Source organism: Globicephala melas, chromosome 11 (genome assembly GCF_963455315.2).
Source record: "Globicephala melas chromosome 11, mGloMel1.2, whole genome shotgun sequence".
NCBI lineage: Eukaryota > Metazoa > Chordata > Mammalia > Artiodactyla > Delphinidae > Globicephala > Globicephala melas.
Genome location: NC_083324.2, coordinates 71,393,133 through 71,409,364, shown reverse-complemented (window position 1 = coordinate 71,409,364; position 16,232 = coordinate 71,393,133). Strand labels below are relative to the sequence as shown.

General features: G+C 59.2%; 1 protein-coding gene across 3 annotated transcripts in view; it reads right to left on the bottom strand.

Moving 5' to 3' along the window:
* Positions 1–16,232, bottom strand: part of TTBK1 (tau tubulin kinase 1) — a 41,783-nt gene that overhangs the window by 17,640 nt on the left and 7,911 nt on the right. For all 3 annotated transcript variants that reach the window (XR_009565669.1, XM_060307209.1, XM_030871110.2), the window contains exons 3-13: positions 15,712–15,859; positions 15,391–15,464; positions 15,051–15,191; positions 14,155–14,259; positions 13,647–13,712; positions 13,106–13,198; positions 12,895–13,020; positions 11,439–11,593; positions 10,275–10,506; positions 9,862–10,040; positions 6,132–6,693 (exon numbers count right to left, since the gene is read on the bottom strand). Coding sequence is in view for 2 of the 3 variants with exons in the window: in XM_060307209.1 (XP_060163192.1) it covers positions 6,132–6,693; positions 9,862–10,040; positions 10,275–10,506; positions 11,439–11,593; positions 12,895–13,020; positions 13,106–13,198; positions 13,647–13,712; positions 14,155–14,259; positions 15,051–15,191; positions 15,391–15,464; positions 15,712–15,859 (1,881 nt within the window). In the remaining variant the exon portion in view is untranslated. The remainder of the gene's footprint in view (positions 1–6,131; positions 6,694–9,861; positions 10,041–10,274; positions 10,507–11,438; positions 11,594–12,894; positions 13,021–13,105; positions 13,199–13,646; positions 13,713–14,154; positions 14,260–15,050; positions 15,192–15,390; positions 15,465–15,711; positions 15,860–16,232) is intronic.

The window sequence follows — 16,232 nt, the reverse complement described above, 5'->3', positions numbered from 1 at the left end:
CCTCTCCCTGACACCTTGGTTTCCACTGGACTCTGGACTCACTGGTGGCTCCAGCCCAGGGCCCCTGTCCTGTCCCAGAAGCTGCACCAACAGCCCCATCCCTCCCTGCACCATTTGGCTGGCGCCAAGCAAAGGGAGACGATGGGGGGTGAGGGGCGGGGCGTTACAGTACCTTGGGCCAACGTTATAGGGGGCTGTATTGCATGATGGGGAGGGACAGGGTGTATGAGTGTGTGATTATTGCGTCCTGGGAAGGAACCACGGTCTCTGCCTGCTCCCCACCCCCCCCACCTGCCCCCTCCAGGAGGGGGGGGGCCCAGCCTAGGTCTTGTGCGTGAAGCGGGCCCACACCTGCTGCAGCTGTGACCGCGAGATGCGGAGCACCGAGGGCACGAGTCTGTGGTTGCCGGCGGCCAGGGGCGCGTGGCGCCGGTGGGGCGCCCGCACGGGGCTGCTCTCCGCCGAGCGGCTGCGCTGAATGAGGGAACCGGAGGAGCCGCCGCCGCCAGGGTGAGGGTAATGCTCGGTCTCCAGCGTGGAGGAGGAGAAAACGGAGGACGCCAGTCGTCGCAGGGGGCTGTACCGCGGGAGGGAGTGCCCCGAGAGTCTGTCCTCCTCCAACTGAAAGAGACCAAGAGAGTGGAGGGAAAAGAGGCGTCAGGCACAGACTCGACAGCTCCGTCTCGGGGGGCCACCCCACCGCTGACAGCCCCTGCGGCACCGGCGTCCCGGGCAGGTCGGCAGGGTCCGGCAGGGTGCAGAGGGGTGCAGACTGTAGTACTTTCCTGCCTCACAATCTAGGCTCCGGCCTCCAGTGCCCTTTCCCGGCCTCCTCCTCACACCATGGTCTCCTTGCAGAGACCTTGGTCACTCACTTTCTCCAGGATGCCTTCCTGGCTTAGCTCTACATAGCTCGGGGTTCCCTTTGGGCTGGGGAAATCCTGCCCCCCAGGAAGGCCGCTCTAAAATGTATTAGCATCTGTGCACCATCTGTCTTCCCGGCTGGACTCCATGCCCTTCATGAGGTCTAGAGAACACCAGCTACATGCCCTCTGAGGTGGCACTCCTGCCCCCATGACAGGGGCAGTCAGGGTCTCAGTGACAACATAGCAGAGGGTAGGACTCTGAGGTCCGACTACTTATGTTTGAATCCCAACTACACCACTTACTACCTGGGTGACCTCAAGCAAGTTACTTTACTTCTTCATGCCTCAGCTTCCTCATCTGTAAAATGGAGGTGACTATGGTTCCCACATCATAGGACCTTTATAAGGATCAGATGTTATAATATGCAAAGCCCTTGGAACAGTGCTGGCCATGGTGTAAATGCTGTGTCATGTGAACTGTTTTATTACCCTTTAAATCACTCTTGAGAATGAAGAAAGGGATAGAGGACTGGAGGGTGGAGGAGTCGATTGAAATCATTTCTCCAAGGTGGCTTTTTCCCTGTCCTCTGCAAGGTCGAGCCACATGGCAGGGTGTGGCCGCCTCACTTGGCCACCGTTGGGAAGAATCACGCCTGTGCCCTGCTGCCCTCGTGCCCTCAAAGGGAAAAGGGAAAGTGGGGCTCGGTGTCCCAGGCTTATGGGGATGGAAATGGTGACTTGGCTGTCATCAGATGTTTCCCATCCTGGCCCCTAGCTCTTCCTGGGACTGAGGCCAGTTTACATATCGTTAGGCGGGGCCAGTGAGGACTGGCTGGGCCAGCTTCTAGAGGGCTGAGGAGGAGGGGGCCCCTGAGGCCATTGAATGGGGGTCCAGGGACCCGGCATGGAACCTCCAGCAGAAAGGCGAGGAGACAGAATATTCTGTAGGATTGTCTTTGCCATCACTCTACTTTCCCTTCCAGCTTCTTTGTGGTCAAGTCTAGGATCCTTCTGAACCGGTCCTGTCTGCACTGAGGTTTAGGGGTCCAAGGCCCACCTGGGGATACTGAGGGCCAGAGGTACCCACAGTTGCCCACAGTCCCTCTAGCAGCACAGGCGGGTTGCTCAAGTTCAGCATCTCAGCCAGAGTTTGGTCAGCTGCCAGAGGGATTTAATCCCAGCGTGCTCCTGCCCTTTCAGTCCAGGTACTTCTTGTGGCCACCTCCCTGTCCTCAGCGCCCACTGAAGTGTCATGTCTCTGAGGCCACCCCGGCTTCCCAGGCAGGCTGGCTCCCTGTTCCCAGCAGAGGAAAGTTCTCTGTTATCTCCCTTTGTCCCTTGACTGTAAACATCGTGTCTCCACCTTTGCATCCCCACCCCACCCCCTTGACTGTGAGCTCCGATTCATCCTTGTCCCCCAGCCCCTCGCACACGTGGCAGGGAAATGCTCTAGGGGCTGCCAAACAAATGTCCATGTACTCAGGGAATGTTGACCCCCCGGGTTATCAGCCAGAGACAACCGCGAAGGAGGGTAAACATCCCTCCCCCAAATCACACACTCTGTCCGCTGCTCTCTCCTCTGCCCTGGCTTTCCCGGTCACTTCTAATTTGCACCGTAAATTCCGGAGAGAAGAAAACGAGGTGTGTGTAAGAAAAAAATTAAAGTACCATGCGATGCACACCAAAGAACAACAGATGCTCTAAAACTGCCTGGTTCCACGTTATCCTCGTCCCTGCTCCCCACGGGGGTAGGTGACAGAGTTGCAGGTGCTCCTATCTTAGGAGCTGTTAGGAGGAAGTTCACACGTCAGACACCAAGCCGACGGAGCTGGGACTAGGAGGGGCTTCCTTGCAGAAAGGCGGCAGGGTGGGGTCCCTATAGAGATTTCCTGCCTGCCCTGAGCCGCTTAATCTAGTTACATTACAGGATGGGGGGAGTTCCACAAACTGAGATTCCAGGGTGCAGCCAGTTTTGCATCCCCCACCCAGGCTGGGCTCAGGACTCTTTCCAGACCAAAAGAAGGAAAAAATGTGCCAGTCCATTCCTCCCTCTTCCCCTGCCCTTGGCGAAGGAAGGAGTCAGCTTCACCCTGCTGTACTGAAATACTCCAAGACATGTCCTGCCCCATGTGCTCAAACCAAGACACACACAGAGGCTGCACCACACGCAATGACACGCCCACAGGCACACCTGCTGCCACAGTCCAGCCAGCAGGCGCACACACGTGTGCATGCAACACACACACACATATACACCCCCACACACACACACAAAGGCTCTTCCTGATCCCGCACAAGTCATCTGCTCTCTCTGGCCTGTGTTTGCTCCTCTCTTAAACACACAGGCCTCAGACTGTGTGGCTCCGGGCACAGCCCTGGAGCCAGCTGCCTGGATTCAAATCCTGCTTCTACCACTTAGCAGCTGGTGACCCTGGGCTAAAGACTTAGCTACGCTGAGCCTCAGTTTCCTTACCTTGTAAATGGGGATGGCCTCTGCACGGTATTGTTGTGAGGAATGCGCGTGTAGAATATGGAATTTCGGGAGTAGTGCCGGCTATTATATCCTCATTAGAACTATCACTGTGATGATTACCCTGCCAGCTGGCTTCCATGGATCTCCACACACTCGCAGACCCACTACGCGCTCTACACAGACACTCTGACATGTGCACCCACACGCGTGTGTACACACATGGACACGCCCACACACCGCTGCACGCTCTTGGGTAAGCTGACACCGACATTCTATGGCACACACGCAGCCATAGAATGCTGTACGCTGTGGGGAAACCAAGGCCCGCACACACCTAACATCCCCTCCAGGCTCACACGACTCATCAGCTCATTGCTCACTGAGACAGGCAATGCCCACCCTTGTCACGAGGAGGACCTGAGCCCAAGACTGACTGTACGACAGGCCTGAGTCTGCTCCCCCAAATCTCTCCTCACCCCCTTGGCTGGAATTCCCCAGTGGGAGGCTGACTCCTAGGACAAGGGGGGTGCATCTGAAGGTGAGAAAAACCTCCCAGATAGCTCAGCACCCCAAGTCTGAGACCCAGTTGGCCTACAGTCACCAGGAAGGGACTGGAAGAGCCCAGGTCCAGAACTCGGCCTCCTGATTTTAATTCTGGGCTTTCTCTCCACCCCACACCACCACCCCCTGTCTCCTTTCCTCCACTCTGCACGTCCCAAGAGCACGACCTATTGTGTGTCTGATCTCTGATGCATCCGGTCCCCGGCACAGTGTAGTTACGCAGTAATAGGGAATGACTAGGTGATGAATGAGTGCATGAATGAATGAGAGGGGAGCAAGGGAGCCCAAACAGCTCTTGCTCCCTCTCCTGCTTCCCAGTGCTGGTTCTGGTGCGCACAGTGTCCAGGTCAGCAACACAGCCATGCTGCCCACATCCTGCCACAGCTGAGCCTCCAACTCAGGCTGGCTAGGACCCCTCTGGGTGGAAGCTCATGGTCCCCACTTTTTGAGCCCCCAATTTTCCAGTGTCCAGGGCAAGGCCAGGATGAACACTCCTCAGGATCTTGGGTCAGAGGTTGTCTCTTCTACACACAGGGATGGGGCGTAAAGACAGCCCTACTCGGAGCTGCCTTCTCCAGAGCACCTGCGATCTCCCGGCCAGACCTCCCGATTCTGAGCACACAGCAGAACTGGCCCCAGCCCTGCACCTGGCATCTCCCAGAGCCTTCTGCGTGCATGCCCCCAACGTGGGACAGTCCAGTGGAACGCGGCACAGCCCCTGAGCCCTCTAGCATCACCTCCTTGCTCTCCCCAGTCCTCTGAGGGAGCACAGACCCCATTCAACACCCAGGGTGAGTGCTGGAGCCATATTCCTGGATCAGAGGTCAGCCTCTACCCCACACAGAGAAGCCAGGCCAGGCCAGTGGCCTGCTGCCTATTCTGACACCCCATGTTTGCCAGAAGAAAATACCATGAGACGTGCTGCAGACCCTCCCCCTGGCATTTATGATGCAACCACCATCCGGCCCCTCCCTGCCCGTCCTGCCTTGTCCCGCAGTCCTCCCACACGAGAAGGTGCCATGGCAGTCTGACCGGGTCCACCCAGGGCCCCCAGCATGCCCGCCCCTGTGCCCACTTTAGGGTCCCTGCTGCCCAGGCTCCTTTTCTCCCCATCACTGTCTGAGCGTCCTGGTCCTCAGGGCTCACCCCCCGCATGGAGCCTGCCCTGACCACAGGACATCCCCTGCTGGCCTCACCCTCTTTCAGCAGCTCCTTCGCTGACTTCCAGGAGCCCTCTCCCCAGGTGTTCCACGCTCTGACCCCTTCAGCTCACTCGTTCTCAAGGGCTCCCTTTCCTTTCTCCTCCCCCCTCCCAGCTCTGCCTTCACCCTTGGCTCTCCCCACCATCTCGGGTGTCCTCTTGGGTAACATCATCCACTCCTGTGGACTACAAGACCCCCCAGTCCGTATCTCCTGGCGAGATCTCTCTGCTGAGAACTGATGCCTCCACAGTGGACATCCCACAGGTACCACGAGGTCATTGCTTCCAAAGCTGAGGTGCTACTCCTTTTAAAGCCACTCAGTGACGGCACCGCCACCCACCCGGAACACCGGGCGTCAGTGGAGAGCCCCTCTGCTCCGTCACAGCTCCCTCAGTCCTCACCCAACACCTCTCGGCTGCATCCACCTTGCCCCAAATCCAAAGTCCCCACCCTGGTCCAAGCCACCAGGACACTCTCCCGCTGGCGCCTGCCATGTGGCCTTCCTGCTGAGAGTTTTGTGCCCCTTCAATCCATTTTCCACACAGCAGCCAGAGGGATCCTTCAAAAGTACCCGTGTCATCATGTCGCACCCCCGTTTAAAAGCCTGCGGTGGCTCACCAAGCCTTCAGCATCCAGCCCCAACCCCAAGGCCCTCCCAGACAGGGCACCAGGACCCACCGCGCAGCCCCATGTGCTGCGAAGTGCAAGCAGAGCAGTGCTTTCTGATGGCCACCTCTGGGGCTTTGCACACCCTGTCGCCTTGGCCTGGGAGGTACTTCTCCTGCTATGTCACCTGGCTGACACCGCCCAGAATGCAAGACTCAACTCAGACCCGGGAGGTACTTCCTCTGGGAAGCCTTGCTGCCCCCATAAGCTTGGTTTCAGACCCTTAAGCCTGTCTCCCTTCATCAGAGCTGCAACAGTTTGGTGCTAGTCGGCAGCCCCCAGGGAGCACACAGGAGCACTCCCGGCTATGTGCCAGGACTGCGGGCGTCGGGCGTGGGGAGTGGGGTGCAAGCCCAACCTTACCTGTCTCTGAGGGCCCGTAGGATCCGACTCTCTCCGTCGAGGGCGGGGTCCGGAGTGCAGGGGCGAGTGGGAAGGGCTGCCGGGCGTGGGGGGCTGTGATGTCTCTGACCGGCCATCGGCCTGGTTCAGCTGGGGTGGCAGGGGCTGAGCCGGCATCAGCCGCAGGTCCTCCTCGGCCAGTATGTGCATGCCGCGTCCCCGGGGCCGGACGGCGGGCTCCGGCCCTGGCCGCCGACGCTCCTCGCCCTCCTCGGGCAGCGGCCGCAGCTCCTCGGGCTCCTCGTCCGTGGTGCCCGACGTACTAGGCTCCGCCCCCGGGGGGAAGTCCTTCAGCTCTGTCTCCTTGTCAATGATGACCCACTCCTTGCTGTCGAAGTCCTCCTCCTCGGCCAGCGGCACCGAGCGGAAGGCATTGCTCAGGGCCTCCTGTTCCACGGAGGCTGACACGTCCATGCGGCCGCTAGCCTGCCGGTCGGCGTGGCCCGTGTCCACTGACAGCATCTGGGCCGGCTGCGAGGAACAGGCCTGGCGCGAGGGTGAGCCGGGCAGATCCATTCGTGACCTGCAAAGCCACCCAACGTGGGGCTCAGTGCCCAGCCTCTCTGGACCCCCAAGGAGGTGGCAAGGTGGAAGCTGATGCCTGAGACCCCCTGACCACTGCACTTCTCCCACCCTGGGCCAGGCTCAGCCACGTCCTGGGTTGCCACCCTCCAACCTCAGTCCCTGCAAAGATCTCATTCATTCATTTAGTCATTCATTCAACACACAATTTTTTTTCTTTTCTTTTTTTTTTTTTTTTGCGGTACGCGGGCCTCTCACTGTCGTGGCCTCTCCCGTTGTGAAGCACAGTCTCCGGATGCGCAGGCTCAGCGGCCATGGCTCACGGGCCTAGCTGCTCCGCGGCATGTGGGATATTCCCGGACCGGGCACAAACCCGCGTCCCCTGCATCGGCAGGCGGACTCTCAACCACTGCGCCACCAGGGAAGCCCCAACACGCATTTTTGAATGCCTACTGTGTTCCAGGAATCTAAACGGGCAAAAAGTAAAACCTGGTTCCTGTGCCCAAGGAACACTGTCCTCCAAACCACGCCCAGGAACCTGGATCTTCTGACTTTCCTAAAGGCAATTTGATGTTTGCCCAGCTAGGGCTCCCACCCAACGCAGGCTCTCTCCCGCTGCACCCAGGGCAAACACACCCACCTGGCCCTCGAGCTGATGGTTTTCTAGCCTCTTTTACCACCACCCTTCAAGCCTACCTGGCTGGTTTCACCACCTCCAGCAAACTCCAGTGACTCCCAGCCCAGGACAAAGTCCGCATGCCTTAGTTTGGCATTCAAGGCCCCTGACGGCCAGCCAAAGGCCCCATTTCCCCCTTCCCCTAGCCAGACCCATCTCAAATTCATTTGCTTTTCCACAAATTGCTCACACCTCTGTGCCTTTACGAATGCCACTCCCCACACACAGCCTGTCCTCCCACGCTTTGCCGTCCACCCCAGCTCGCTGTCACCTCCTGCAGGGAGCTGTTCCCTCCTGCATTGATGGGGGTTAATTTGCCTTTCCAGCACTGCCTGTGTCCCCTCTCGTCACAGAGAGGAGCATGTGTATGTTTACGAATCTGCCACCCCAGGAGACTGCGAGTTCTGCCAGGCAGGGGCTGGGTCCCTTCTGACATTTGCTTCTGGGACCTGGATCCTACCTGGGGACATCTCTTCCATCGTTATCTTAACCTGTGCTGTGAATCTCACGTTACTTGCAGAGGTTCTCAACTGGGGAGTACCAGCCCCAAGGTGAGGGTATTCCTGGTTGTAGGATGCTATACAAGGAAGAACTGTCCTCTCCCAGATGCCAGGGTGCCCCCCTGAGAACCACAGAGGCCTCACTCACACTCAGGCTGCGGACAGGGGGCGGACTGCCATCCTCCCCCCTGCATCGAGCCTGTGAGGGGAAGGGTGAGAGATCAAAGCCTCCCGTGGGGCTTTCTCAACATCGTACCCCAGCCTATGTGGGACCTGCCAACTCCAATCTGCACAACATTTTTATCAATTTGTTCATACGGCTTAAAATACAACCCCTGGAGGGAGGTCACCCAGGTCTTACATTCATACTCCCATGTAAGTGGCTAATGTCACTTCCTTTCCCAAGAGCATGGTTTGTCTAAATAGATGTGAAGGAGAAAGGAAGTCAGAGGAAGACAGGGGCCGAAGACTGGGGGGGGAGCGGGAACTGAAGAAAGCAGGGAGGTGGGACACCCTGATCTCACCAGCTTCATAGGTTCTCCTGCTCCCAAGTGCCCCAGAGCACCCCAAACGCTTTTGCCCTGCCTGAGATCCTGAACCTTCCAGAAAATCTCTCCTCAGCCCTCTCCTCTCCCCAGCATCCCTGAAACAAGGGTTCAGTCTGAACCAAACCAATGTGCTCTTCAGGACTGTCTTTGCTCAGGGCATTTCCCACCTCCCTTCTCCACTCGCATCCCTTCCAAACTGCCCCTCCTGACTCCTCCCTGTTTCCTGAACCCTCTGGGCGATGATGGATGAAAATGTGGTCTTCTGGCCTGGGTAGTTCAACCTGTGAGAGTGTGAGTGTGGTGAGGGTGTGTGTGTATGAGTGTGTGAGTGTGGTGGGCGTGTGAAAATGAGTGTGTGTGCGTGTGAGAGTATGCGTGTGAGTGTGTGTGTGAGTGCGGTGGATGTGTGAAGGTGAGTGTGTGTGAGTGTGTGGACGTGAGTGTGAGAGTGTGCGTGTGAGTGTAGTGTGTGTGTGTGAGTACGAGCGTGGGGGTGTGTGTGGATGTGAGTGTGTGTGTGAGGGCTGTCGGCTCCCTCCGGACAGGGCCTGCGTCTCTTTGTCCTGGGGTCGCCACAGGGATTGGCACAGGACTGCCCTGACTCGGGCGTCTCCACACCCCAGAGGGGCACTGTGCCCATCCCAGAGGGGACGTGCAGTTCGGGGCAGAGTCCAGACGGGGGTTCCTGGCTGAAGTGGGGCATGAGGAGGCAGGGACCTCCTACCCCAGGGCTGGGCCCCAGGAAGAGACCTCTTTCCTGGTGCAGAGAAGGCCTCCGCCTTGCTGTGAGGTGAAGCCCCACCCGGAGCCAAGGGAGGTGGGGTCATGTCTCCCACCCGAGGTTGTCCCACCCATCAGATCTAAGGTGAGGACGGGACCCTGGTCCCTAGTGGCCATCAGCCACCCAAGGTCAACCAGCCACCCTCTCATCCCCCATCCTAAAGGCTCACCTTAAGTCTAAACTCTCCAACACTGCCACCCACCAACCAGGTCCCTCCTTGACATTCAGATCCCCGAGGCCTGACCCCCAAAACTTGGTCTGTCTTCTCCTCAGGCTCTCCCGAACCCTTCTCCAGGCCCCTCCCCCAGAGCTGAAGGGGGAGGGGCCTGGAGAAGGCCCCAGCTGCTCTGAGGCATCTGTGATTAGCCCCCAGGGAAAGAGGTTCTGGAAGCACGCCCACCTACATCTCAGCTCTCACCTCCTCCTACACCTTCCTCCAGCCCCACGCCCCTCTGTGGTCTGAGCCGGGCCCTCTGCATCCCCCACCCCCTCTCCAGGCTGGTCACTGACTCTAACTGAGTCTGACCCCAGGCCCAAGTAGAACCCTCTTAACGCTTCCAAGGTCCCCCCACCTCTGCCTGGAATCTGAACTTTCCTCCAGACCAGGCGTGTGAAGGTGGAGGGGACCAGGGGCCCCTGACCATCCCCCTGGCTCCAGACCCACCTCCTCTCATGCAGTTCCACCCGCCCATCCGCCGTGGACAGCCTCTCCGACTCAGGGCTGTTGACCCTCCGGTAGTGCAGAGAACGGACTGGGGTTGTCGGTGAGTCTGGGGGGACACGCACCGGGGAGCCGGGGAGCCCCGCAACTCGGCTCTGCTCCTCCTCCACCACACAGGGGGTCTGCAGGGCAGGGGAGCTCCATGAGTGGGGCTGACAGGGCAGCTGTGGGCAGGTGGTTTTCTGGGGTGAAGGAGAGAGAGGGAGGTCCGAGCACTGGGATGCCGGTGATCCTGGGATGGGGCCGGGCCAGGGAGGCAGGGCGAGCAGGCAGGCGGCTGGGGAGAGGGGCCCACGGGTGGGGAGCAAGGTGGGAGGGGGAAGGCCACCCGCGTCCCCCTCCGCAGCTGCAGTTACTTTGCCAATGTTGATCCGGAGTTTGTTCCGGTTGACATCTGTCTCCTCCCAGACTTCAGCCTCAGGACCCCCGGGATGGGGGGCGAGGTGGGGGCTGGAGCCCGGCCCCTCGGGGGGCCGCCCCGGCAGGATCGGAGGTGCGTTCTCCTGGTCACTCAGGTGTTCGCCCTGCAGCACATCCTCAGTGTTTTCCCGGAGCAGGTCGCCGGGCACCGGCGTCACGTTGACCACCCTGTGGAGGCCAGGAGGGGGCCGTGGGCAAGGCTGGCAGGGGTGCCCTCTCCTCTTGCACAGGCCCCGGAGACCACCCGCCACCCATGAGAGTGGGCACAGGCAAGGTCTGGCAGGGTCGGGGCGTCCGTAGGCCCATCTCCATCCCTGGCTTGCAAACCCTCTGGGACCAGACCACCGTCAGGTGGCTCAGGTGGTCAGAGGGCTGGAGGGCAATTACGGCCCCACCTGGCTCGGTTTATTTAGGAGATCTCGATGCTCTCCGGCCCTGCCAGCTCCCCACTACATTTCGCTGGCTGGCTTCCTTGAGACTAGGAAATGGGTCTAAAGAAAGAATCACTTTGGAGTTCCTGGACCAATATCTTTACAGACCCGGCACCTCACGTGCTGGCAAGTCCTGTGGAGTCTCCGCAGTGTGTCCCCTGGCTCACCCCTAGGGCTGGGTGGGGAGCCCTTCTCACTCGGGCCCCTCCCTGGGCCACTCTACCTTTGTGCTTTTCACTTAGATCTGAAATCGCTGACCCATCGATTATAAACATCCCAGACTCAACTAAGAGTGCCTGGAGGGCAGGGGCTGCACATCTCTTCTCGGAGCCCCCACAGGGCCTGGTGCCAGGGCTCAAGACCTGTTCCCTGAATGGATGCGTGTGACCACCAAGAAACAGACAGACTGTGGCGCTGGGGGAATCTCACTCAGGGCTCCCTGCTCCCCAGTAAGGTCAAGAACTCCAAATAAGGATGCCCCCTCCATCTCCAGATTGAAGAGAGAGATGTGGCAGAGCTCCCTGGGATTCAAGAACCCTGCTTCTGAGCACCAAGAACAGGAGAGACAGCCAGGTGTGTCCAGGTAGGAAGAGGAGGAGAGGACTGGCTTCTCAGGTGACACCTCGGGGCAGGGGTCATCTGCCCCCCGTCGCCCCTCCCAAGACTCACCCAAACATGGCTGCCGTCTGCCGGGTGTTCTGCTGGGGCGGGGTGGAGGTGCTCGTGGACAGGAGGGCGTCATTGCCCGCCTTCTCCCAGTCAAAGGCCTCGTTCTCCGCGATGCCCCGCTCCTTCATGCTGTTCTCAAACACTGACATGATCAACTGCAGGGATGGGGGTGGCGGGAGGACAGAGAGGTGACCCAGGGGCTAGCCAGGAGGAGGGGGCAGTTGCTGGGATTGCAGGGGGAAGAGGGGGGTCTTCCAGGACAGGGATGGGCCACGAGGGGGCATTGAAAGAAGGGCACATTGATTTTAAATGACAACATGCACAAAGTATGCAAATCAGCATGCAAATTATCATCTTGACTTAAGCTCCACTGGCTGGACACAAGCCCTTGGAGATCTGTCCCCTGATTTCCAGCCCCCAGCCTCCTCTGCCACCTCCACATCTCAGCAGAAGCAGCAGGAGTAGTTTCCCAAACCCACCACCTGGGGTCATGCCTCTGCACAGGCTGCTTCCTCTGCCTGCAGTGCCTTTCCCACTGTCTTCTCCACTCTGAAGCCTTCCCTGAATACCCCGCCCACACGATTGGGCACAGAGCAGCGGTTTGAATTGTTCACAGGCCTATCTGCCACCTCTACATTTCTAGCAGCCAGCCCAGGGCCCAGCACAGGGTGTGCTCGAAGCTGTGTGGTCTGGGGCAACCCATGAGGCTGAGCTAGGCCTGGGGGGCTTGGCCTCCCACTGCCCGAGTAAGGGACCTCTGCCAACAACTGGGTCCCTGGGTTCAGGAGGTGGCGGCCCCACAGACCTTTCCACTTCTGACTTAGGTCTCTCCAGAGGGTTGTCTCTGCTAGCAGGACCCCCTTCACTGCGAGCCCACTGTGTGCCTGACACTATCTGTGCTCCCTGCGGTGTGTAGCCATGCCTCGCACATAGTGGATCCTGGGCAGAACATTCTCTGATCAGTGGGTCCCATAGGGGTGTAGTGATGGCGCCTTGGAAAGAGCACTGGACTTGGAGTCAGATGTGCCTGAGCCCTGCCCTGCTCCTAACCAGGCTGTCAGGCCTCAGTTTCCTCATCTATGAGATGGGGATAATCATCCCACTTGGCCTCCTGCAGAGTTTCAGTGTAAAGTCCTTGAAAGCACTTGGCTTCATTAATTGTTAAGTGCTGGAATAATAACATAAAGAACACGCAATATCACCAAAGGCTTGTTTTAAAGCTTAAATGAGTTAATGCAGGAAAAGTACTGAGAACAGGGTGAGCTCTTGATAAATCTTAGCTGTGACTACTGTTTACAAGAGCACACAACAGTTTCTTTCGTGTGGTTGGAAGACCGGGGGAGGTGCTCAGGGCCAAGCCGGCAGGGGCGCAGGGCCTCAGCAGGATGGGTGGCGCTGGAGACAGTCACCCATAGAGAGGCGTCGGGGGCGCAGGAGCAGGCAGGCAGGCTCCCACCTGGTAATCGGGCTTGGTGAAATAGTCGAGGCTGGCGATGTGGTCCAGGAAAAGGTGGAACTCGGAGGGCATGTGCTTCAGCAGCATCCGGTGCTCGTACTTCTCCTTGATCATCCCTACCTGCTCCTGGAGACAAGAGGGCACTGGGAGATGCAGCCCCAGCTGCCCCACACGCCCTCCCTGCCCTCAGACCCAGCTGTACCGCCCTCACCTTGTCCTTGATCTTCCTCCAAGGCAGCTGACCCACTGCAAACTCCACAAGCATGTAGAAGAGGGACCACAGGTCATCGTGGCGGCCCATCTCCTGGGGGTGGGAGCAGGGAGGGGGTCACCCATGGCTCTCAGGTCCTTCCCTGGGAGTGGAGGCTGACCCTTCACTGAGGGACACCAGTCAGGGTGCCTATGGGCAGAGCTGGGGTCTCCCTGAAGTCATGGCTCCATTCCTGACCCGCCAACACACAGAATCCCACAGTCAAAAGTTCCGTGTGTGCTTTCTCATCCACAGAGATTTGTGATGGGACAGAGAGGAGGGGATCCCCAATACAAGGAAGAAGGTGACGTCAAGGGGAGACGCCCGCCGAGCCCTCTTCCAATCAGGGTCTCTGGAGGGGCATCTTCCAGCCCCTGCCCTGCACTCCTCTCCCCACCTCCCATCACAGCTGCCTGCCCTGCTCTCTTCCTCAGCAGCATATTCTGCCCCTGACCTCTGCCCTTACTGTTCCCACATCCCTCAGTCCCGCCCTGCCACTCACCCGGTTCTTGTGAGCATTGACCGAGGCATAGCGAACAGTCCCGCGAAACCCGGCCACATTCCGAGGCTGCAGAGGGGAGGACACCACCAGGAACGTCACCCACTGCCCCTGACCTCGGCCACATCTCAACCCTGCTTACCAAGCCTAATTCTGCCTACTTTAGCCCTGACTGCCTCCTCCCCCATCACCCCCCCCCCCACCCGCCACGGCACTCCCGAGTCGGCCTGGTCAGGAGCAACCTGACACACCAAGCCCAGTCCTAAACCCGTCTCCCGACCCTGCTCATTGCCCCTGCGTCTGCCCTTGACCAGGCAGACCACAGGGTGTGGAAGTGGCATCCACCCAGGCCAAGGGGGAGAGGGGGACAGGCCGCGTGTGGACCCAGCACTGGGTGACACTGAACACAAGGCCAGGCCTGTCTAGGCAGCTGCAGGGAAAACTGGTGAAGGGTCCCCAGATCAGGGCGTGGGGCGAGGATGCCAGGATTCCCGTGAGCGGCGGTACTCACGGGCCGAACGTCCCCCGTGGTGTTGGTGTACTGCCGGGCCAGCCCAAAATCCAACATGTAGCACTTTCTGTAGGTGGAGGGCAGCCTGCCCATGGCAAAGTTTGACTGGGGGAAGACAGTAGCTGTGAACCTTGGGGCTCCAGGCCCACCTCAGGGGACACCAAGAAACAGCTCTGGTGAGGGGCCTTCCACCCCACATACACTCACGTGAGGGTAAAACATCAATATGTACAGCAGGTCACGGACCTTATCTGAGGGGCAGGTGTGATTATGCTCATTTTAGATGGGAGGAAACTGAGAGCAAACTGCAGGCTTCTCCGAGATCACACAGCAAGAGGCGACCCAGCCAAGGTCGCCTGGCTCCGAATCCCTGGAACTCCCAGCAGGGCTGGGTGGCTTAGTGTAACTGTCCTGCTCTGAGGCATCAGGAGACCAGCATTGTTCTTGCTGTGTGACCTTGGGCCATTCAACCAACCTTTCTGGGCCTCAGTTTTCACCACTTTAAATTGGGTCCAAGCACCAAGATCCAAGATGTTACAAAATCAACTACTTGGAATCTCTTACCAAGCCCCAGCCCCTCGTCGCCCTTCCTTCTTCAATCCCTCCATCCTTCCCCAACCCCTTCACCTTTCCAGGTTCAAGGACTATTCAGGTCAGGGGTGAGAAAAAGGAAGAGAAGAGAAAAGAGAGGAGGACACTGGCACGCCCAAGGGGCAGGCAGGGGTGCTCCTGAGAGGCAGGGGAGAGGAAGAGTTGGAACTTGGGATGGAGAGCAGGAGGAGGGGATGGGTAGAAGAGGCTGTCCCCACCCAACCACTGCCCTGGAGAAGAAACCAGGGGACCCAGGGAAGGAGAGGAGGCGGGATGTGTGCTTCAGAGGAGGGGGCAGCCCTCACCGGCTTGATGTCGCGGTGCAGGAAGCCCACGGAGTGGATGGCCTCGATGGACTCCAGGATCTGCTTGCCCAGCCGCAGAGTGGTGCTCAGCGTGAAGGTGCCTCGAGGCTGGCTGCGTCGCAGGTCAGCCAGGTTCCGGCCCTGGGGTGGGGGTGGGGGTGGGGACAGGCCCAGCTCAGCTGCCATCCGACCACCACCGCCATGACACTCTGCCCAGCCTCGCCCCAAAGGCTTGCGCCCACTCCCCATTCCTCCCAGGGCCACAGTCTCCATCCACCCCAGCAGCCACCACCAGAGCTCCTGGGGGAGAGTGAAGGGAGGATGGGCCATGGGGACTCACCTGGAGCTGCATCACTACATAGTTAAACTTCTCGTTGCGGCCACAGCCAATGAACCTGCACACGTGGTCTTTCCCTGAGGGATACAGACAGGGGTCTCCCAACTCCTACTCCTTCTTCCTCACTCCCAGCCCTAAGGTGGGCTTCCCGTGCACTCTTGATTCCTGGTTCCCCCAGCCCTGGCCCCATGGCCACTTCTCCCACCTCCCCCTGCCCTTAGGCCCATCATCACTCTTGGACTCTGTTCCCACATCCCCTCGCCCATCACCTCTCAGCCCCTGGCTCCATCACCTCTTCCCTCCCATCTTGCCCTGGACCCGCACCTTGCAGCTTTTTGAGCACAGCCACCTCCATCTTGAGGACCTGCTTGGGCTGCTGGGCCGACTCCACCTTCAGGGCCACGTTCTCCCTGGTCAGCAGGTCCATGGCCTCGTAGATCTCACCAAAGCCCCCGCCCCCGATCTTTTTGAGCTACAGAGATGGGTGAAAGGGGAATAGGGGACACAGGGATCAGGCTGAACAGCTCCTCACCCCACCCATTACTGGGTCACTTCCTTCACTGATGGGGGCAGGGGCTGTCCTTGAAGGGGAGGACCCCGTGGCTCCCTTTTCACCCCGCCCACCCATGCTCCCACCTCCTCTCCTAGTGCTGGAGACAGAGAGCTCAGCCCATGGGTGTACAACTATCCACAGACACAGACACACACGCACACACACACGCACACGCATGGGGCTAGATGTCAGAGTGGGCAGTGGGAAAGTTATGAGACCTGAGACTCCACAGAGACAAGGAGACGAGCCGATGCAGGATTCTGAAGAGATAATGGGCCACCGTGAGCCTTTT